We start from the raw sequence: 19,857 nt of genomic DNA on the forward strand, positions 1-19,857 counted from the left end.
TAAGGAAGTTCTGTTATCTGGAATATAAAGGTGATAGATTTTTCAAAAGCACCATATTGAATATCTTTAATTTCTCGTCTTCCATCTGCTTTGTATCACTGTTTTTTGTTTACTTAGAATCTGTCACTTGTTCGACCTTTAAAATAAATGATCATGAAGAATCAACATTTCTCACTCATTCTTGAACTCCTAAAAGAAGCCAAAGATCAAAAATAACCAAGATCCCCCACAGGACATAGCAACATGATGAACTGTATGTGTTTTGTCATTTATTTGGACATTACCTAACTTCCAAGCTATGATTTACAAGACCTATTGATTGACCCTATGCAGGGACAAGTTGAGATTGCATTAAAATTAATTATGGGATGTTTCCATTGCCAATAGATTGAACATAAAAATATATTTTGAAGTAACAATAATACAGAAGATTTGACTTGATCTTTTGTTATAAATGTCTAACTTCAGTACTAAAATAAATACATTAGTATACCAATTTCAAGTTTTGGGTTCAATATGAGAATAATAGTGGAAGTATGGGAGTGACTGAGATTCCTTCAAGCAACCTTAGCAACAAAACATATTCTTGTCCTTGTCACAGGTTGCCGTAAGTAAGGAGACAGGCTTGATAGTATTGGTAATGAACAGCTATTTTTGACTATACACCAACAAATACAAACTAAAATTATCATGTCTTCTCTATAGCATCAATGATTTTAAAAAAAACAAGTCTTTCTACTAACCTGACTGAGGCCAACATACGTCATTTCAAATTTGTTCTTATAAATAGAACGACGTAGACAGCAATCAAACTGTTCGACTCCCCCACAAAGTGTGCCCTGCAATTTAAGAAATGGATTTCTAATATGCTCCTCCTCAATAATTTTAACAAAAGTGCTTAACTAAATATAAAATGGAAAACACTATGGTCATTCAAATTTTCTGTAAACAAAACTATTATGTATCTCATTCTAAATGTAGCATATGGGAAGAAATTACACATTTTTTCAATCTATCCTCAAGGCAGAAATAAGTCATTGCAGTTGTTCTATATGTAAAAACAGATATGATGACAGATTTACTTCCAAAGCATAAAAATAACTTTTGATAAAGAATATGTATTCTTTGAGTACCAACCGCACAAAGTCTAGAACCATCCTTTTTCCAAGCTAAGGCAGTAATAGTGTAAAGGTTTGGGATCTCCTTTGGTCGAGACTCATCCCAAGCACTTCTACGAGGACTCCAATTTAAAACCCTGAGCCTGCAAGAAAACATTTAATTTCAACCATACACTGGAAACAAACTTGTCACACATAACATCCAAAATAGGAAGTAAAAAAAATATGATGAAGTTAAGTTCAAAATAAAATTAGTAGCAAACCAATGAAGAGTAAGTTCAGTGTATTCAATTTTGTTATATGGAACTACTCAATCAATTAGATTAAACAAAAAGAGTGAGAAAATGGCATGATCTATCACCTCTTCTGACATTTCATTGCAATTAACCACTACTCTTTGTATGCAAAACCTATCCTTCAGATCATCTTTAAGTTTCTTCCCTCTCATCTGAAATCTGTGCTGTTTGATTCTAAACTCCCCTCCCCTTGTTAAAAGACTGCGACTTGTATCAATTCGTGGTCACGTTTAGTGATTTTCTGTAACTTCTGAAGTGAGTTTTAATTTATTTAAATTCTCTCAGGGCACTGTAGGTTTGCTCAACAAATTGCCAAAGCACTTCATCAGTAAATGTACTTTGTTTATGATGTTCAAGAAAGATTCTTCCATCGGTACGTAGAAGTCCCAATGAGGGAGCATGCAATACTGGATCTGTTATTATGGAATGAGACAGGGCAGGTGACAGAAGTTTGTGCAAGGGAACACTTTGCATCTAGTGACCACAGTGCCACTAGAGTCAAAGTAAATATGCAAAAAAATAGGTCTGGTCCTTGGGTTGCAGTTCTAAATTGGAGGAAGGCCAATTCTGATGAGATGAGAAAGGATCTGGTCAGTGTAAATTGAGACAGGCTGTTTTCTGGCAAAAGTGTACTTGGTAAATGGGAGGCCTTCAAAACTGAAATTTTGAGAGTACAAAGCTTGCACATGCCTGTCTTGATTTTCAAGAGATATTGAGGCCCTGGTGAAAAAAAAGGAAGTACACAGCAAGTATAGGCATTATGAGGTGCTTATGGACTATAGGAAATGTAAAAGAACACTTAAGAAAGAAATCAGGGGGGGCTAAAAGAAGGCATGAAGTTGTCCTAGTACACAAGTTGAAGGAGAATCCTGAGAGATTCTACAGCTATGTTAAGAGCAAAAGGATTGCAAGAGATTGGTCCTGTGGAAGATCAAAATGGTAATCAGTGTTTAGAGCCAAAAGAGATGGGGGGGAGATCTTAAATGACTTTTTTGCATCTGTATTTACTCAGGAGACGGTCCCCTATACAGCTTACAGAGGAGGAGGTGTTTGCCATCCTGGGGAAAATTGGGGTGGATGAATCCCCAAGGCCTGACAAGATGTTCCCTCACAACTTGTGGGAGGCAAGTGCAGAAGCTGCCGGGGTGCAAGCAGAGATATTTAAATCCTCCTGAGCGACAGATGATATAGCAGAGGATTGGAGGATAGGCAATATTGTTTCATCACTTAAGGAAGGTTCTAAATATCAACCAGGAAATTACAGGCCAGTGAGCCTGACATCAGTAGTGGGAAATTTACTGGAAGGTATTCTAAAGTACTGAATATATAAATATTTGTATAGATATGGACTGATTAAGGATAATCAACATGGCTTTATACATGGTAGGTCATGGCTAAAAAAACTTGAGTTTTTTGAGGAAAGTGGGATGAAGGCAAGGCAGTAGGCATTGTCTAAATGGACATTAGCAAGGTCCCACATGAGAGGTTGGTCAAGACGGTTTAGTCACTTGGCATTCAAGATGAGGTAGTGAATTGGATTAGACATTGATTTTGTGGGAAAAGCCAGAGAATGGCAGTAGATGGTTGCCCCTCTAACTGGGGGCCTGTGACTAGTGGAGTGCTGCAGGGATCGGTGTTGGGTCCTTTGTTTGTCATCTATATCAGCAATTTGGATGATAATGTGATTAACTGGATCAGCAAATTTGCTGATGACATCAAGATTGTAGTTTTGTGGGTGTAGTGGACAGTGAGGAAGGCTATCATGGCTTGTAAAGGCATCTGGAGCAGTTGGAAAAATGGGCTGAAAACTGGCAGATGGAATTTAATGCAGGCAAGTGCGAGGTGTTGAACTTCAGTGGGACCAACCAGGGTAGGACTTACACAGTGTATGGTAGGGCACTGTTGAGTGTGGTAGAACAAAGGGATCTGGGAATACAGGTCCATAATTCATTGAAAGTGGTGTCATAGGTAGATAGTGTCATAAAGAAAGCTTTTGGTATATTGGCCTTCATAAATTAAAGTACTGAGTACAGGAGATGGAATGTTAAGTTGTATACGACATTGATAAGGCCTAAATTGGAGTATTGTGTGCAGTTTTGGTCACCTACTTACAGAAAAGATGTAAATAAGATTGAAAGAGAGCAGAGAAAATTTACAAGGATGTTGCTGGATCTGGAGGACCTGAGTTATAAGGAAAGATTGAATAGGTTAGGACTTTATTCCTTAGAATGTGGAAAATTAAGAGGAGATTTGGTAGAGGTACAGTATACAAAGTTATGAGGGGTATAGGTAGGGTAATGCAAGCAGGCTTTTTCCACTGAGGTTGGGTTAGACTGCAACTCAAGGTCATGGTATAAGGGTGAAAAGTAAAATGTTTAAGGGGAATAGACAGGCGCTTCTTCACTCAGAGTGTGGTGAGAATATGGAACAAGCTACCAGTGTAAGTGTTGGATGTGGGGTCAGTTTTAACATTAAGAGATGTTTTGTTAGGTACACAGTATATGGAGGGCTATGGCCACAGTGTAGGTTGATGGCAGTATGCAGATTAAATGTTTCAGCATGAATGGATGGGCCAAAGGGCCTGCTTCTGTGCTGTGCCTTTCTTGGACTCAATAACTCAATGTTACCTGTCATAGCTGCCAATGACTACCGACTGTCCACTGGGGCTGGTGGCAGCTACTGTGAACTCCTTCTCTGTAGAATCTCGACCATAATCAAACTGTTGGATAATGTGGCCTTCCTTTCCATAGGCAATGATTTTCTTATCACATCCAGCAGCTACAATGCTGTTTAAAGCCCAAGCTAAGGCATAAGGTGGACAACTGTGAGTAGCTAGTTTACCCTGAAACAAAAAAAAAATCCAATTTACAGTTTAATTAGAATATTTCATAAGCATTCATTTGTGTTACAAGAATCAGATATCATAAAATAAATTAATTATAAATCATAGAAACACAGAAAAACTACAGCACAATACAGGCCCTTCAGCCCACAATGCTGTGCCGAACATGTACAGCATCCCTCTATCAGTTTTCCACATTACAATTTTTAAAATTGTAGATTGCAAATAAGTGAAGTTCTTGAGTAATATTATCATTTATATTACATAAAATGCACTGGGAAGGAATATGGTTTCAGAGATAACAAAATTTAGACCCTGAAATAAGGCAGTTGAGTACTAACAATGCAGAATCAGGTTTAATATCACTGGCAAATGTAATTTAAAAAATGTGTATGAAATAAGATGATGGAGCTGATTGAGTTTACAACTCCCTGCAGCTTACTTCAATCCTGTCCTGTAGCCACCTCCCCCCAGCCCATACCAGATGGTGATACAGAGAGTTAGAATGCTCTCCACTGTACATCTGTAGAAATTTGAGGGTGTCTTTGGTGACAAAGCAAATCTCCTCAAACTCCTAATGAAATATAGCTGCTATCATGCCTTCTTTGTAGCTGCATCGATATATTAGGTTCAAGGCATGTGTGAAGAGCCAATGAGGTTGTGTCCACTATAGGCCGACTGTGGTGATAGGCAAATTGCAGTGGGTCCAGGTTCCTGCTGAGACAGGAGTTAATTCTAGCCATAGCCAACCTCAAAGCACTTCAGGTGCTAGTGCCACTGGACGTCAATGTGAGTGCTACTGAATGAGAGTCATTAAGGCAGCTCACCCTGCTCTTCTTGGGCACTGGTATAATTGTTGCCCTTTTGTAGCAGGTGGGAACTTCAGGCCATAGCAATGAGAGATTGAAAGATGTCTTTAACACCCCTGCCAGTTGAGTGGTACAGGTTCTCAGAGCCCAACCAGGTAATCCATTGGGGCCTGTTGCCTCCAAGAGTTCACCCTCTCGAAAGACAGCCTGATGTTGGCCTCCGAGACAGAGATCAGAGGGCCCCTGGGTGCTGCAGGGATCCTCATAGCTGTAGCTTTATTCTCCCTTTCAAAGCAAACATAAAAGGTGGTGAGCTCATCTGGAAGTGAATCATCACTGCCATTAATGATATTAGGTTTCACTTTGTAGGAGGTAATGGCCTGCAAACCCTGCCAGAGTTGATGTGCATCCAATTCTGCATCCAATTCTACCTCCAATCTTATTCAGAATTGTTCCTTTGCTCTTGAGATAGCCCTTTGCAAGTCGTACCCAGTTTTCTTGTAAAGACCTGGGTCACCACAGATCTAGCCCTGTGCAAACTACAAACCTCCTAGTTTATCCATGGCTTTTGATTTGTGTATGCACAGTAAGTTCTCGCAGGCACACATTTATCCACAGAAGTTTTAATGAAGTTAGTGACAAATGTAGCATACTCATTGAGACTCGAAGATGAATCCCTGAATACATTCTCCTACCAGTTCAAAGCAATTCTGCAAGCGCTCCTGTGCCTCCCTTGTACAAACCTTCTTGGTCCTCACTACCAGTGCTGCAGTCTTCAGTCTCTGCCTATGCTCAGGGAGTAGAAGAGCAGCCAGATAATCAGACTTTCCAAAGTGTGGGCATTGGATAGCACAGTAAGCACTCTTGATGGTGGTCTAACAGTGGTCCAGTATGTTGGTTCCTCTGATACTAGGTGCGATTTGTTCATTATAATTAATTAGAGACTTTTTCAAGCTGACCTGGTCAAAAGCAAAATGAGAGAGAAGGGATCAGGATGCACTGTTTCATGTCTGTTGATTATATCACTCAATTTGTCCAGAGCTTGTTTTGCACTGGCCTGTCATTGGATGCATACCACGAGCAAGATGATCACTGAAGTCTCCTGCAGCGGATAAAATGGATGACACTTGATCTTGAGATGTTCCAGGTTGGGTGGACAGGACTGACACAGCACCACAGCGTCTGTATACCACAAGGAGTTGATCATGAAGCATACTCCACTTCCTCTGCCTCAGAAAGACTCAGCAGTCCTATCTTGGTGGTGTATTGCAAACCCATCAGGCTGTATCACTGTGTCCAGAATGGAAGGTCTGATAAAGGGCTTTCAACTTGAAACATTAACTCTGCTTCTCTTTCCACAGTTGCTCACTGATCTGCTCTGTGAATACAGTAATTTATGTTTTAACTTCAGATTCTACCACCTGCAGTTTTTTAATGTAATTTTTCAAGACAAATGGGTACTTTATGCCACAGAGTATTTTTTTTTTAAATGTCCTTCATATCTCTTTTGGTTCCTTAAGGTTTTTATAGCTGGGGGGTGGTAATGGGGACAAGCTCCCATTACCTATAAAATGGCATGCGCCTCAAATAGACCCTGATAACCAAGTCCAGCTCCTGGCCTTCACGTGTGGCTTAGCTAAGCCTGCCAGAACCATTTCTACTGACAGGAGAAAGGGCAAAGATGGGTTACTGGTACCTTAAAACCAGTTGCTCTGGGCAGATGGGGCTCATCAGCCGTGGTGACAGCTTATTTAGGAGAAGGAAAATTCTGATCTCAAACCTCTGTTGCCTTCCGGCTACATCCACTCACGGGGAAGGCTTCGGGAGTAAACCCTGAGGGAAAAATCCAGAGCTGGAGTCCCAAAGACAGTTCTACATTGAGGTCAATGTTGACCAGCAACTCCTGTGACACTGCTGGTACCAAACTGTATCAGTCTCTGCCGTTCCTTTGGGTTCATTAGATGCGCAGAGAGGAAGAGTTTGCTACACAGGTTTGCTCTCCATATCATACAGCCCAGGCTTGTAATCTAGACAGCTAGGGTGCAATATCCATGGTCAACCCTGACCAACGGAGGCATCAGCCCAGCGTATCTCTTTCATTGATAAAAAGGCTCAGACTACATACTTGGTAAAATTGGTAAAATTCCATCTTCCCCAGAATATACTGGTGCAATTCTACACTGCTTCCTCATGGCATCCGCTACTGACTGGTTTGGTGCAGCATTCTCTCACTACATGTGAAAACTACAGTGAACTGCCAGGACAACAGAAAAAAAATCACTGGCTGTAGTCTACTACCACTGCAGGTTGTGTATGTGTCCACGACAAAGAGGCGGGCATGAAAAATCTTTGCAAACACTACCCACCCAGGAAACAGCCTTTTCCAAAAGCTTCCTTCTGGAAAACACTGTAGAGCTATTAAAACAACCACAAAAAAAAATTACATCTCCTTAGAAGTTTCTTCCTCCAGGCAGTTAAGCTGATCAGTTAATTCCAGTTAGCAACCCCCTCCTCCCACACCCCCGATTCTATCTATTACCACAGACACTGCACTGCAAATACTTTAAAATCACTTAATATAATGCTGGTTACATTATAAATACATGCTGGTACTTATATTTTTGCACTTTTTAATCCATATCCGTACTTTAACCTCTATTGTTTCATCATTCTTTATTGCTTATAATTATTGAATGTTGTTTTTGTTGCATGTTATGCCAACGCACCACAGCAAATCCCTAATACATGTATATGGCAAATAAAGTTTATCCTTGGTTTTTTATTATAAGGATATAGATTTGAGGCTCATATGTTATCATGTCTACTATTAGTTAGCCCGTAATGCTCAGACGTATTGTTATTTACCTGGATCCATTAATTACATCAAAGAAATTAAAGTAACCCACATGAAAAAAATGAACACAAAAATTTGGTCACTTCACAATAAAATGAACAATTCATTTTAACTTCACAATACTGCATGGCAAGGAAAGGTTTCACATCTCAAAATGTTTCATAAACCAGGAAAGCATAAAATGAGCCATTTAAAACCAAATTCTGAACCGGTATCAAATTTACATACAAAAATCAGATCTTTCTTTCTTTCTAAATCTTTTTATTATTATTAGTAATATGGACAGAATACAAATGATATATTGATAAAGAAATTACAAACATACAAATTCCATTACATATGAAAAAAAACATAAACAATAGTTACAATATAAATGAGTTTACCAAGACATAAGCCACACAATACATGTATGAACATGGTAAGTCTAAATATTTCATAATATATGATATAAAAAAAACAGAAAAAAGAAAGAAAAAAATTTAAAAAATAAAAATATAATGCAAAACTAGCTAATCTACTAATCTAATAACTAATATAGAAGAAAAAAGAAGCAAAAAAAAGAGAGAAAAAAAGGGGGCTGTTTATAATATCTCACAAGAATAAATATTCATCAATGCCGTCACTTCCGGTCCTTTCAACATACATAAGCTAAAAGCTGGGAAATCAAATGAACTTGGAACAGGGTCATATTACATCATATGAAAATGTTGAATAAATGGTCTCCATAACTTTTCAAATTTAATAGAAGTCTCAAAAACACCACTTCTAATTTTTTCTAAATTTAAACATAACATAGTTTGAGAGAACCAATTAAATACAGTGGGAGGATTAATTTCCTTCCAATTCAACAATATAGATCTTCTAGCCATCAGAGTTAGAAATGCAATCATTCGATGGGCAGAAGAAGATAAATGCAGTGAGTCTAACATTGGTAAACCAAAAATTGCGGTAATAGGATGAGGTTGTAAATCAATATTCAAAACTGCAGAAATAATATCAAAAATATCTTTCCAATATTTTTCCAAAAATGAACAAGACCAAAACATATGAGTTAAAGACGCAATTTCAGATTGACATCTATCACAGATAGGACTAATATGAGAGTAAAAATGAGCTAATTTATCCTTGGACATATGGGCCCTATGTACGACCTTAAATTGTATTAATGAATGTTTGGCACATATCGATGATGTATTAACTAATTGAAGAATTCTATCCCAATTCTCACTAGAAATAATAAGGTTAAGCTCTCTTTCCCAATCCTTTTTGGTCTGATAAAGGAGCTCTGAACGTATCTTCATAATTATATTATAAAGTTTTGAAATAAGCCCTTTTTGAAAAGGGTCTAATTCAAAAAAATCAGATCTGTGTGCTCATTATATTCCACATTGCAGATCTTAAAACTACGTTTTTCTTGAGATGAAAAATATATTTATAATACACATAATCCTGATAATAATTGTCCCTTTTAACCCAACTATTCCGTATGCAACAAGGTTTATCTCATTGTCTCCATTCAACTGAACACAGATGAGACTCTTGCTCTCTCTTCCCTCATATCTGTTTAAAATCATTTTCTGAAACCCTTCACTCAGTCTCCACAATTTAACAGATCTTTCTATCTGCCAAGTCAAAAGGACAGCTTTTTACTCTACAGAGCAAACACAAGGAAATCTGCAGATGCTGGAAATTCAAACAACACACACAAAATACTGGTGGAACACAAAAGGCCAGGCAGCATCTATAGGAAGAAGCACTGTCGACGTTTCGGGCCAAGACTCCAGGGTGTTCCACCAGCATTTTGTGTGTGTTGTTTGATCTTTTTACTCTATCTGTACATGCTGCTTGACCTTTATTTACATCAAGTCTTTAACATAACAGGCTATTTCAGTGACATACAGAAAGGAGCAGTAGTGAAGATTTATAGCGCTTTTAAGGTGTGAGAAGCAGATGAAGAGAAGTGACAAGGTAACGTTCAAGTTCATTACCATCTGACTGTACAGATACAACCAAACAAAATAGTGTTAATTCAGACCATGGTGTGCCCACAATACACATATATCACTCACAGCACGTAAAACAAAATATTACCACAAATTAATAAAACATAATCCAAAATGAATATGTAGTGCACAACATAGGTAAACAGTAAACAGCACAGCAGCTGTCTTAATGACAAGCCCTCGGTGGTGGCAAAGTATTCATTAGTCTCACAGCTTGCGGGAAGAAGCTGTTACTCAGTCTGGCAGTGCTAGTCCTGATGCTCCTGCACGGTAGTAAATCAAAAAGATTGTGGAATGGTTGGCAGGAATCTTCAACAATGCTTTGGGTCTTTCATATACAACATGCCTGGTAAATGTCACAAATAGGCATAGAGAGACCCCCAGCTTTTACTATCCTCGGTGGTGTCTTGTGATCCGATGCCTTGCAGCTTCCACACTGCATCAATGATGCAGACAGACAAGACACCCTTGATGGTGGCTCTTGTAGAAAGTTGTTAGATTCGTGGTGTCAAATTGTGCATAGAAGGCATTCAGGGAGGTGTCACTGACATTGACGTGCAGGTGGACTTGTAATCAGTTAGGATTTGTATACCTTGCCATATGTGCCACGCATCCCTGGTGTCACAGAAATGGCTGTGAATTTTTTGTGAGTACTCTCACTTTACCATCCTGATGGCATGGAAGAGTGTGGTTCCTGCTGACCATGGAGTCATCTTATCACCCTACCTGAAGGCAGCATCCTGACTCCTAAGCAGTGCATGAACCTCTTCAGTCAATGGTTTCTGATTTGTCCTGACAACGTAGTGTTTAATAGGGGTAAAGTCCACAATGTGTTTTCATAAAGTCATAGAACACTACAGCATAGAAATAGGCCCTTTGGCCTATCTAATCTGTGCCATTCCATTAATCTTGCACCCAGACCATAACCCTTCATACCTCTCTCATCCATGTACCTATCCAATTTGTTCTCAAATGTTGAAATTGATCCTGCATCCAGGACTTGCACTGGCAGCTCGTTCCACACTCTCCCCGCCCTCTGAGTGAACAAGTTCCCCCCCCCCCCCGTTCCCCTTAAACCTTTTCCCTTTCACCCTTATACTGTGACCTCTGGTTGTAATCTCACCCAACCTCAGTGGAAAAAGCCTGCTTGTATTTACCTTATCTATACCCCTCATAATTTTGTATACTGTACATCTATCAAACCTCCACCCAATATTCTACGTTCCAGGGAATAAAGTCCTAACCTATTCAACCTTTCCCTATAACTCAAGTCCTCAGGTCCTAACAACGGCCTTGTAAATTTTCTCTGTTCCCTTTTGATCTCATGTACATTTTTCCTGTAGGTAGATGACCAAAACAGCATACAATACTCCAAATGAGTCTTCACCAATGATTTATACAATTTCAACAGAACATCCCAGCTCCTGTACACAATACATTAATTTATGAAGGCAAATATCCCAAAAGCATTCTTTATGACACTATCTACCTGTGACACTACTTTCAAGAAATTATGGATCAGTATTCTGAAATCCCTCCATGTAAGACCTACCCTGGTTGGTCCTCTCAAAGTTCATCACTTCACACTTCTCTGCATTAAATTAATTTGCCAGTTTTCAGCCCATTTTTCCAGCTGATCCAGATCCCACTGCAAACCATGATAGCCTTCCTCACTGTCCACCGCATCCCCAATCTTGGCGTCATCTGTAAATCTGCCGATTCAGTTAACCACATTATCATCCAGGTTGTTGATACAGATGACACATAACAATGGACCCAGCACCGATCCCAGCTGCACACCACTAGGCACAGACCTCCACTCAGAAAGTCAACCACTCTCTGGCTTCTTCCATGAAGCCAATATTTAATCCAATTTACTACCTCATCCTGAACATTAAGCGACTGAACCTTCTTGACCAACCTTCCACATGGGACCTTATCAAAGGACTTGATAAAGTCCACGTGGCAACATCCACTGTCAACTTTCCTGGTAACTTCCTTGAAAAACTCTATAAAATTGGTTAGACATGACCTACCACACACAAAGCCATGTTGACGATCCCTGAAGAGTCCTGATCTATCCAAATACTCATATTTCCAGTCCTTTAGAATACCTTCCAATTACTTTACAACTACTGACATCAGGCTCACAGGCCTATAATTTGATGGGGATTTTTTCTTAAGTAATAGGACAACATTAGCTGTCCTCCAATTCTCTGGCACCTCACCTGCGGCTAAGAATACCTCTTTTAAATACCTCTGCCAGGGCCCCTGCAATTTCTGCACTAGCCTCCCACAGAGTCCAAGGGAACACACTGTCAGGCCATAGGGATTTATTCACCCTTATTTGCCTGAAGACGGTGAACACATCATCCTCAGTAATCTGTATAGTGTCCATGACCTTGTGCTGCTTTGTCCTATTCTATAGAAGCAACAGTCTCCTCAGTAAATACTGATGTCAAAAACTACATTTAAGATCTCCCCCATCTCTCTTGGCTCCATGAATAGATTACCACTCTGATCTTCCAGTGCACCAATTTTGCCCCTTGCAATCCTTTTGCTCTTAATATTTCTGTAGAAATCCTGAGGATTCTCCTTCATCTTGTCTGCTGGAGCAACCACAAGCCTTATTTTAGCACTCCTGATTTCCTTAACATTCTCTTGCATTTCTTATACTCAAGTCCCTCACTTCTTCCGACCTGCCTATACTTGCTATGCACCTGATTCTTTTTCTTCACCAGAGCCTCAATATCTCTCAAAAAGCAAGGTTCCATAAATCTGTTATCCTTACCTTTTATTCTGACAGGAACGCACAAACTCTGTACTCTCTGCATTTCACTTATGAAGGCCTCCCACCTACCAAATACAGTACACCATTGTCAGGAAACAGCCTGTCCGAATCTACATTTGCCAAATCCTTTCTGATGCCATCAAAACTGGCCTTTTTCAAATTCAGAATCTCAACTGAAAGACCAGACCTATCTTTTTCCATATGCACTTTGAAACTAATGGCATTATGATCACTAAATGCAAAATGTTCCCCTGCTGAAACTCCTGCTCTGTCTCCTTCCCTAATGTTCTTTTGCATTTCTTATACTCAAGTCCCTCACTTCTTCCGACCTGCCTATACTTGCTATGCACCTGATTCTTTTTCTTCACCAGAGCCTCAATATCTCTCAAAAAGCAAGGTTCCATAAATCTTTCCTTCCTTTTGAAGTAACATTTATGTTCTGATTAAGGAAACTTACTGAAGAAATTTGACAATCTTTTTCACAACAGACTTTTTACAGTATGGGAGTGCCATATATATGGAAAGTCAATATATGGAAAGTTAAAAATCACCTGCTATCACAACCTTATGCCTCTTGCAAGTCTGCAATCTCACTATAAATTTGCTCCTCTAAGTCCTGTGGACCGTTGAATGATCTATAATAAAACCCTTATTCCTTATTCCTCATTCCTTATTTCTTATTCCTCAGTTCTTCTCATAAGGCCTCACTAGATAAGCTCTCCAGTCTGTCCTGACTAAGCACTGCCATGACATTTTCCTTGACTAATAAAGCCACCCCTCCTGCTTTAATACCTCCTGCTCTGTCACATCGAAAACAACAGAACCCTGGAATACTGAGCTGCCAGTCCTGCCACCAAGTCACAATAATGGCTTCAATGTCAAAAATCCATGTGTGGATCCATGCCTCAAGCTCATTCGCCTTTCCTGCAAGACTCCTTGTATTATAGAATGCACAGCTCTGAACATTAGTCCCACCATGCTCAACCTTTCAATTCCTTACCTTGTATGTATGTAGACTTAACAACATCTTTCTCCACAACCACTCCACTATCTGTTCTGGCACTCTGGTTCCCATCATCTCCCTATAACTCTAGTTTAAACCTCCCCCCTGTGCAGCACCAGCAAGCCTTCCTGCTAGGATATCAGTCCTCCTCCAGTTCAGGTGCAAACCATCTGTTCTGTTCAAGTCCAACCTTTCCTGGAAGAGGGCTCAATGATCGAAAAATCTGAAGCACCCTCCTGTACCATCTCCTTAGCCACATATTAAAACTCATGATCTTTGTACTACTGGCCTCACTAGCGCATGGCATAGGTAGCAATGTTGAGCTCAATGGAAGTCCTGTCCTTTAACTTAGTACCTAGCTCCCTGAACTCACTTGTCAGGACCTCGTCACCCATACTACCCATGTCATTGCATTGGGAGGAGCTCAAGATGGTACCAGAAGTTTTTGTGGACCTGGGCGACTTCTTCGAGTTCATCCGTGAAGCAGTTTAAATCTTCTGTTTTCACATATTTTCTTTTTTTTCCAAGGTGCCTGGGGACCTGTTGGAGTCCATGATCTACAGCTGCACTCAAATTACCTTCTTCACAGATGATGGGTTCTTGCTCTTCAAAACTGTCCAAGCCGCTTGCATTTCGGGATCTCCAGAAGCGGCTTGAAAGATACACAGCCTTCGGAGTGCAACCCTGAGGACAGCCCGATTCCTCGCTGATGTTGCCAACTGAAGTATCGTGGAAGATGGAAACATCCAGACAGCGGGTGTAGCCGTCAGAGGCCCCTGTACTCAAGCGATCTCAATGGTGAGAGAGAGTCTGCCCATTCTTATGTCGGCGGAACTCAAATAAGCGATGTTGCAAACTGTAACATCAAAACAGTGAGCTGTTGGCCTCTGCTCCCACTGTGGCAGGAGCCATATCTCTTTCTCTCTCTCTCTCACTCATTAGTGCGACAGAGGCCTGTTGAGATGTCGAAGTGTTGGGATGGACAACAGGTTTTCATGGACTATAGATCATGGTCTCTGCGGGATTGTTATTGCTTGCATGGTGGGTGGTGGGGGCTGATGCTTTTCGCTAGAACAAGTGAGGGGAAGGGAAGTGGAGGAGGATTGATGCTTGTGCATGGGAAGGTGTCTTTGGAGTTCTAACTTTTTTCTGCCATTCATTCTTTTTATCCTCCTCTGGATGTCTGCGAAGAGTAAGGATTTCAGATTGTGTACATTCTCTGACATTAAATTGAACCATTGGTACCAACGTGGACCATGACCACTGGCTGCTCACCCTCAAACTTAAGAATGCTGTAAACTTAATCTGAGATGTCCCTGACGTTGGCACCCAGAAGGCAACAAATCATCCAGGAATCTTGTTCTCTTCCACAGAACCTCCTTTCTGTTCCCCTAACTAGTGAATCCCCTACAGCTCACCTCTTCTTCCCCCCCACACTTCCCTTCTGAGTCACAGAGCCAGACTCAGTGCCAGAGACCTGACTGCTGTGGCTTTCCACTGCTAGGTCATCCACCACGCACTCACTCCCCCGCCAACAGTATCCAAAGCAGTACACCTGTTGTTGAGGGGAACTGTCACAAGGGTACTCTGCACTGCCTGATATTCTCCTCCTCAGTCAGCCAGATACCTGCTTCCTGCAAGTTAAGGGTGACTACCTTCCTGTATCTCTTACCTACCAGCTTGGAACCTCCCAGCTCCCCCCACCCCACTGCTCTGAGGTTGGTACTAAGCTTACTGAGGCCCAGCCTCAGGCCGCGCTATAACAAGAGATTGTTTTCTCTGAGCACCGGAGGCTAAGGGAAGATTTGATGGAGGCTTATAAGTTTATGAGGCATAATAGACAGACGTTATCTTTTGCCAAGGGTTGGAATTTCAGAGGGTATGTATATAAAGTAAAAGGTGGTAATTTTAAAGGAGACATAAGGGGCATGTTTTTAAACAGAGAGTGGTGGGTGTCTGGAATGCCCTGTCATGGGGTACGGTAGAGGCAGATACGTTAGAGACTTTTGAGAGAGACACAGATAGGCACATGAACATGAGGAAAGTGGAAGGTTATAGGCAGTGGGTAGGCAGGAAAGATTAGTTAACTAATTACTAATTTAATTGGTTCAGCACAGCATAGTGGGCCAAAGGGTTTGCTCCTGTGCAGTACTGTTCTGTGTTCTATCACCTTCTCCTTCTCCCGTAAGGGCTCCAGTTCTTTATCACAGTCTCCAAGGAGCTGCAGCTCAGTGCACTTCATTCAGATCTAGTTATCAGGGGAACTGGAGGTCTCCCAGAGTTCCCACATCTCACACAAAGAACATATCACTAACACCAAACCCATTCTCAGCACACTATCTACGTACTAACAGAAAAAAATCTTACTGTAAGCTTACTTAGAGCCTCTGCCTGTACTTGTCCAAGCCTGTTGAGCCAAAGCTTGAACACAGACTAAAGGCTGACTTATATGTGCGTATGGGCTACGCTGCAGCCTACACCGTAACCCTGACGTTCTCTTCTGCATCGCTCTACGCTGTAGCGAGCATGTGTTGGTGTGCGCCAAAACACTAGTTAGCGGTGGGGTTTCTATGCCACTGTGTTGAGTTTCTTCGTGAGAGACATGAATGAGAAAATGCATTTCAAACATTTTCACATGTCAGCAGATAGATTTGATGATTTGGTTCATCTATTTTGCATTGGTGTACAGACATGGCAGAGAAGAAGCAACTGGAAATGCGATGTTACCAAGCGGACTAATCACAGTTGTTGCAGTCTGCGTCGCCGCCACGCTTGAGTTACTTTTTTGGGGAGGTGCGCGTCACGCTATGGCGTAGATGGTATGCAGTACCTACTTGATGCAACGCACAAATATAAATCAGCCTTAACACTGCTCCACTTCAACAATGGTTGTTCTACTTACATCTCCTTTCTTTTTATTGGCACAATGGCCCACTCCCAATGAAACTTGCAGTTTTCAAGTGGCTCCTGTCCTGCAAGATGTCACTCTCTCACTTGCTACTTCATACAATGTGCAGCCAATCACCAATCCTACATATTCATAAATTTTAATGTGATAATTGTAGCTAGCCACCTCCCTGAATATATTACACCAGCAACAAAAAGGTACAAATGATAAAAATGATATTAGGGAATTGTCTCTATTCCACAATACTTTCCCATACAATGTGTCAAATATACACAAGCACTGTTGAAATCCACAAATGTTTTAATGGATTTTAACACAAATAATCATACCCTGGACAATTTTATGAGACTGGTATAGGTCATTTGTTGATCATTTTTCTTAATTTGTTTCTACTTGTTGTTTAATTTATTGTCATACCTGTGAATCACCCGACCCTTCATCGTCAAAATAGTAACGCACAATAGTGCCATCTGCATGGCCAGACAGAATCCCTTTGCTTGACGAGCTGTGAAGAGAGGATATGAAAATGGCAAAAAGCTGAAGACTTTCAAAAACAGCATAAAAATTAAAATTCTGAAATTCATGACAAAGCTTGAATCTGAGCAGTACATGTTAGCAAAAAGAAATCAAAAGGTAAAAACCCATTTTGGACATGAACGTAAAAGAGCCAACCTTCTGAATAAAGATACTGAAAAAAGAAGATAAATAGCTTGTAAGAAATGTTTGCCTACTGGACATGCCCTAGCTTGGAAAAATACTGGAAAGATGCTTTCCAAACTCTATCCCAAATACTTAATTACAATCTGGAACCTAACCCTTTGATTGCTCTTTTCGGCACCTCCGGAGAGGGGGACACGCACCCAAGTCTGACCAAGCGTCGCATACTGTCTTTTGCCTCTCTCTTGGCCAGGCACGGAGTCTTGCTCAGGTAGGGGAATGCTGCCCCGCCCACCCATGCTCAGTGGCTTAGGGACATCATGTCCAGTCTATACCTTGAGAAGTTCCAGTATTCAAATCTCAATTCAGACATAAAGTTCCAAAAGGTGTAGGGACCCTTTCTTGAATATTTTCAGAATTCCAAGCCAAACTAAAGGTTCATCCCTTCTTCCTTTCCTCTGCACATAACTCCCTGACTTTCAGCATTCTCGGGTAAAATTCTACGAACTCAGACATGTAAGCATACAACAGTTTGTGTATTAGGAAATTACACCTTCTCTATCTCAATGCAGCTCTGTGGGGATAAAGGTTCTGGTTAATCCTTTTTGCTAATGCAATGATGGCTTGGAGATGGGAATTGGGGGGGGGGGGGGGTAGGTCGGGGCAGGGAGGCAACCAAAGCATGATTGTACTATGGGTGCATCTCCTTCATAGATGTGAATTGTACATTTGTTATGTACTGCACAAACCTCCTTTTACTATGCTTTCTTGATTTAAAAAACCAATAAAAATATTGCTGAGAAAAAAAAATGTTTCCCAAGTCATGATTCTCATTTGATGTTGCTACGAAAGATGAACATACCCCAGTACATCAAAGTTGAAGTAAGGACCTTGGTATTTAAAAGAGTGCTCCATATGTCACAAGACATTGATTTCTCTAACTTCTAGTAAACATTCCCGTCTCCCCATTTGTTTTCTCTTATCCCACTGACTCCATCAACTCCTCTCTTTCCTCTCCCCCATCCTCCCATTCTTCCTATAAGCTACACATTCCTCCATCTGGTTCGCTTCCTCATATCCTTCCCTGTATTCCATGGTCCACTGTCCTTTCTTATCAAATTCCTTCTTCAACCCTTTGTCACTTCCACCTACCAGTTCCTTGCATTATTTCCATTCTCCACCTCTTTCACCTGCCTATCATCCCTCTCAGCTGGATTTACTGATCACCCGCCTGCTCTTCCTCCACCCATATCCTGAAGTTATTAAACTGGCTATCACCCTCTTTCTGTACTGGCTATCACCCTCAGTCCTGATGAAAGGTCTTGACCAGAAATGTTGACTGTCCATTTCCCTTGTTTTATGCTGCTTGATCCGCTGACTTCCTCCAGCTTTTTGTGTGTTAACTCATTTATAAAGAAGTTGCCTTACAATGAGAATAACAGCCATTTCCAAAAAACTTACTTTGAAGTTAGTGAAACCACATAAGAATCTGTTCCATAAATGGTTGATGACTTGTTTGTTTTTGTGTTAGCTAAGCGAACCTATATTAAACAGAAACAATGAGAGAAAATCAAAAAACATAAAATATTAATTTTAACAACATAGGGATGTCATTATAAATTGTTTAATATGAAGATCAGAAAAATATCTATATTAAAGTACCACTTGGTGGCATAATTCTACAACAATGGCCTTTTTTAAGATACCGTACATGCACATCCAAAGAAAGCAGGACAGTTCCAATCTGATTACCGCCTAGTCAGCTTACTGTTAATCATCAGCAGAGTGATGCAGTATTGACAATATGCTATCAAACAGCTAACCTTCCTACTAACTACTTGCTCACTAGTGCTCAATTTGGTTTTAATGAGAACCCTTCAGTTTAAGATCTCATCACAGCCCTGGTTATAACCTGAATCCAAGAGCTCTGAACTTCAGAGAGTGATTGCACTCAACAAAAGGGAGCATTTGATTGAGTACGCCATCAAAGATCTCCATTAAATCTGGTCAACAGTAATCAAGAAAACAAAACACTGGAATAATTGCAGAATAGAGCTTGTGAACAGGCCCTTTGACCCACAATGTCTGCAAGTAGATCTATTACTTTATTGGGAGACCACAGTGAAGTGAAGATCAGTAATAACATCTCCTCCTTGCTTACTATAAACACAGGTGCATGGATAGTCCACTGCTCTCCTCCCATGACTGTGTGGCTAAGCACAGCCCAAATGCCATCTCTAAATTTGTCATGACACCACTGTTGTTGGTAGAATTTCAGATGGCTGTGAGGATGGTTACAGGAGTTAGATGGGGAAGTCGGGAGAACACACAACACACCAGTAAAATCATGTATATTACATCAATCATACAAATCCCAAAATGCTTCACAGCAATTACTTGTATAGATGAGTGATCTGTATTCATCATTTACTACATAATTTGCACCAAAATTACCAGAATGTGTAAATGTTCAATACAATATAAGTAAACTGGTTGGATTTTGACATTAGGAATTGCTAATCCAGAAAGACAATCATAACGCCAAAGTAATCAATGCATTTTAGTGTATGTAATTC

At 40.5% G+C, this 19,857-nt stretch overlaps 1 protein-coding gene across 2 annotated transcripts in view; it reads right to left on the reverse strand.

Annotated features, from left to right (window-relative positions):
* Positions 1–19,857, reverse strand: part of ift172 (intraflagellar transport 172) — a 180,867-nt gene that overhangs the window by 131,948 nt on the left and 29,062 nt on the right. For both annotated transcript variants that reach the window (XM_059981671.1, XM_059981669.1), the window contains exons 6-10: positions 18,743–18,822; positions 17,042–17,129; positions 4,042–4,256; positions 1,138–1,261; positions 744–839 (exon numbers count right to left, since the gene is read on the reverse strand). In XM_059981671.1, coding sequence (XP_059837654.1) covers positions 744–839; positions 1,138–1,261; positions 4,042–4,256; positions 17,042–17,129; positions 18,743–18,822 — 603 coding nt within the window. The remainder of the gene's footprint in view (positions 1–743; positions 840–1,137; positions 1,262–4,041; positions 4,257–17,041; positions 17,130–18,742; positions 18,823–19,857) is intronic.

This window comes from Hypanus sabinus, chromosome 10, assembly GCF_030144855.1.
Source record: "Hypanus sabinus isolate sHypSab1 chromosome 10, sHypSab1.hap1, whole genome shotgun sequence".
NCBI lineage: Eukaryota > Metazoa > Chordata > Chondrichthyes > Myliobatiformes > Dasyatidae > Hypanus > Hypanus sabinus.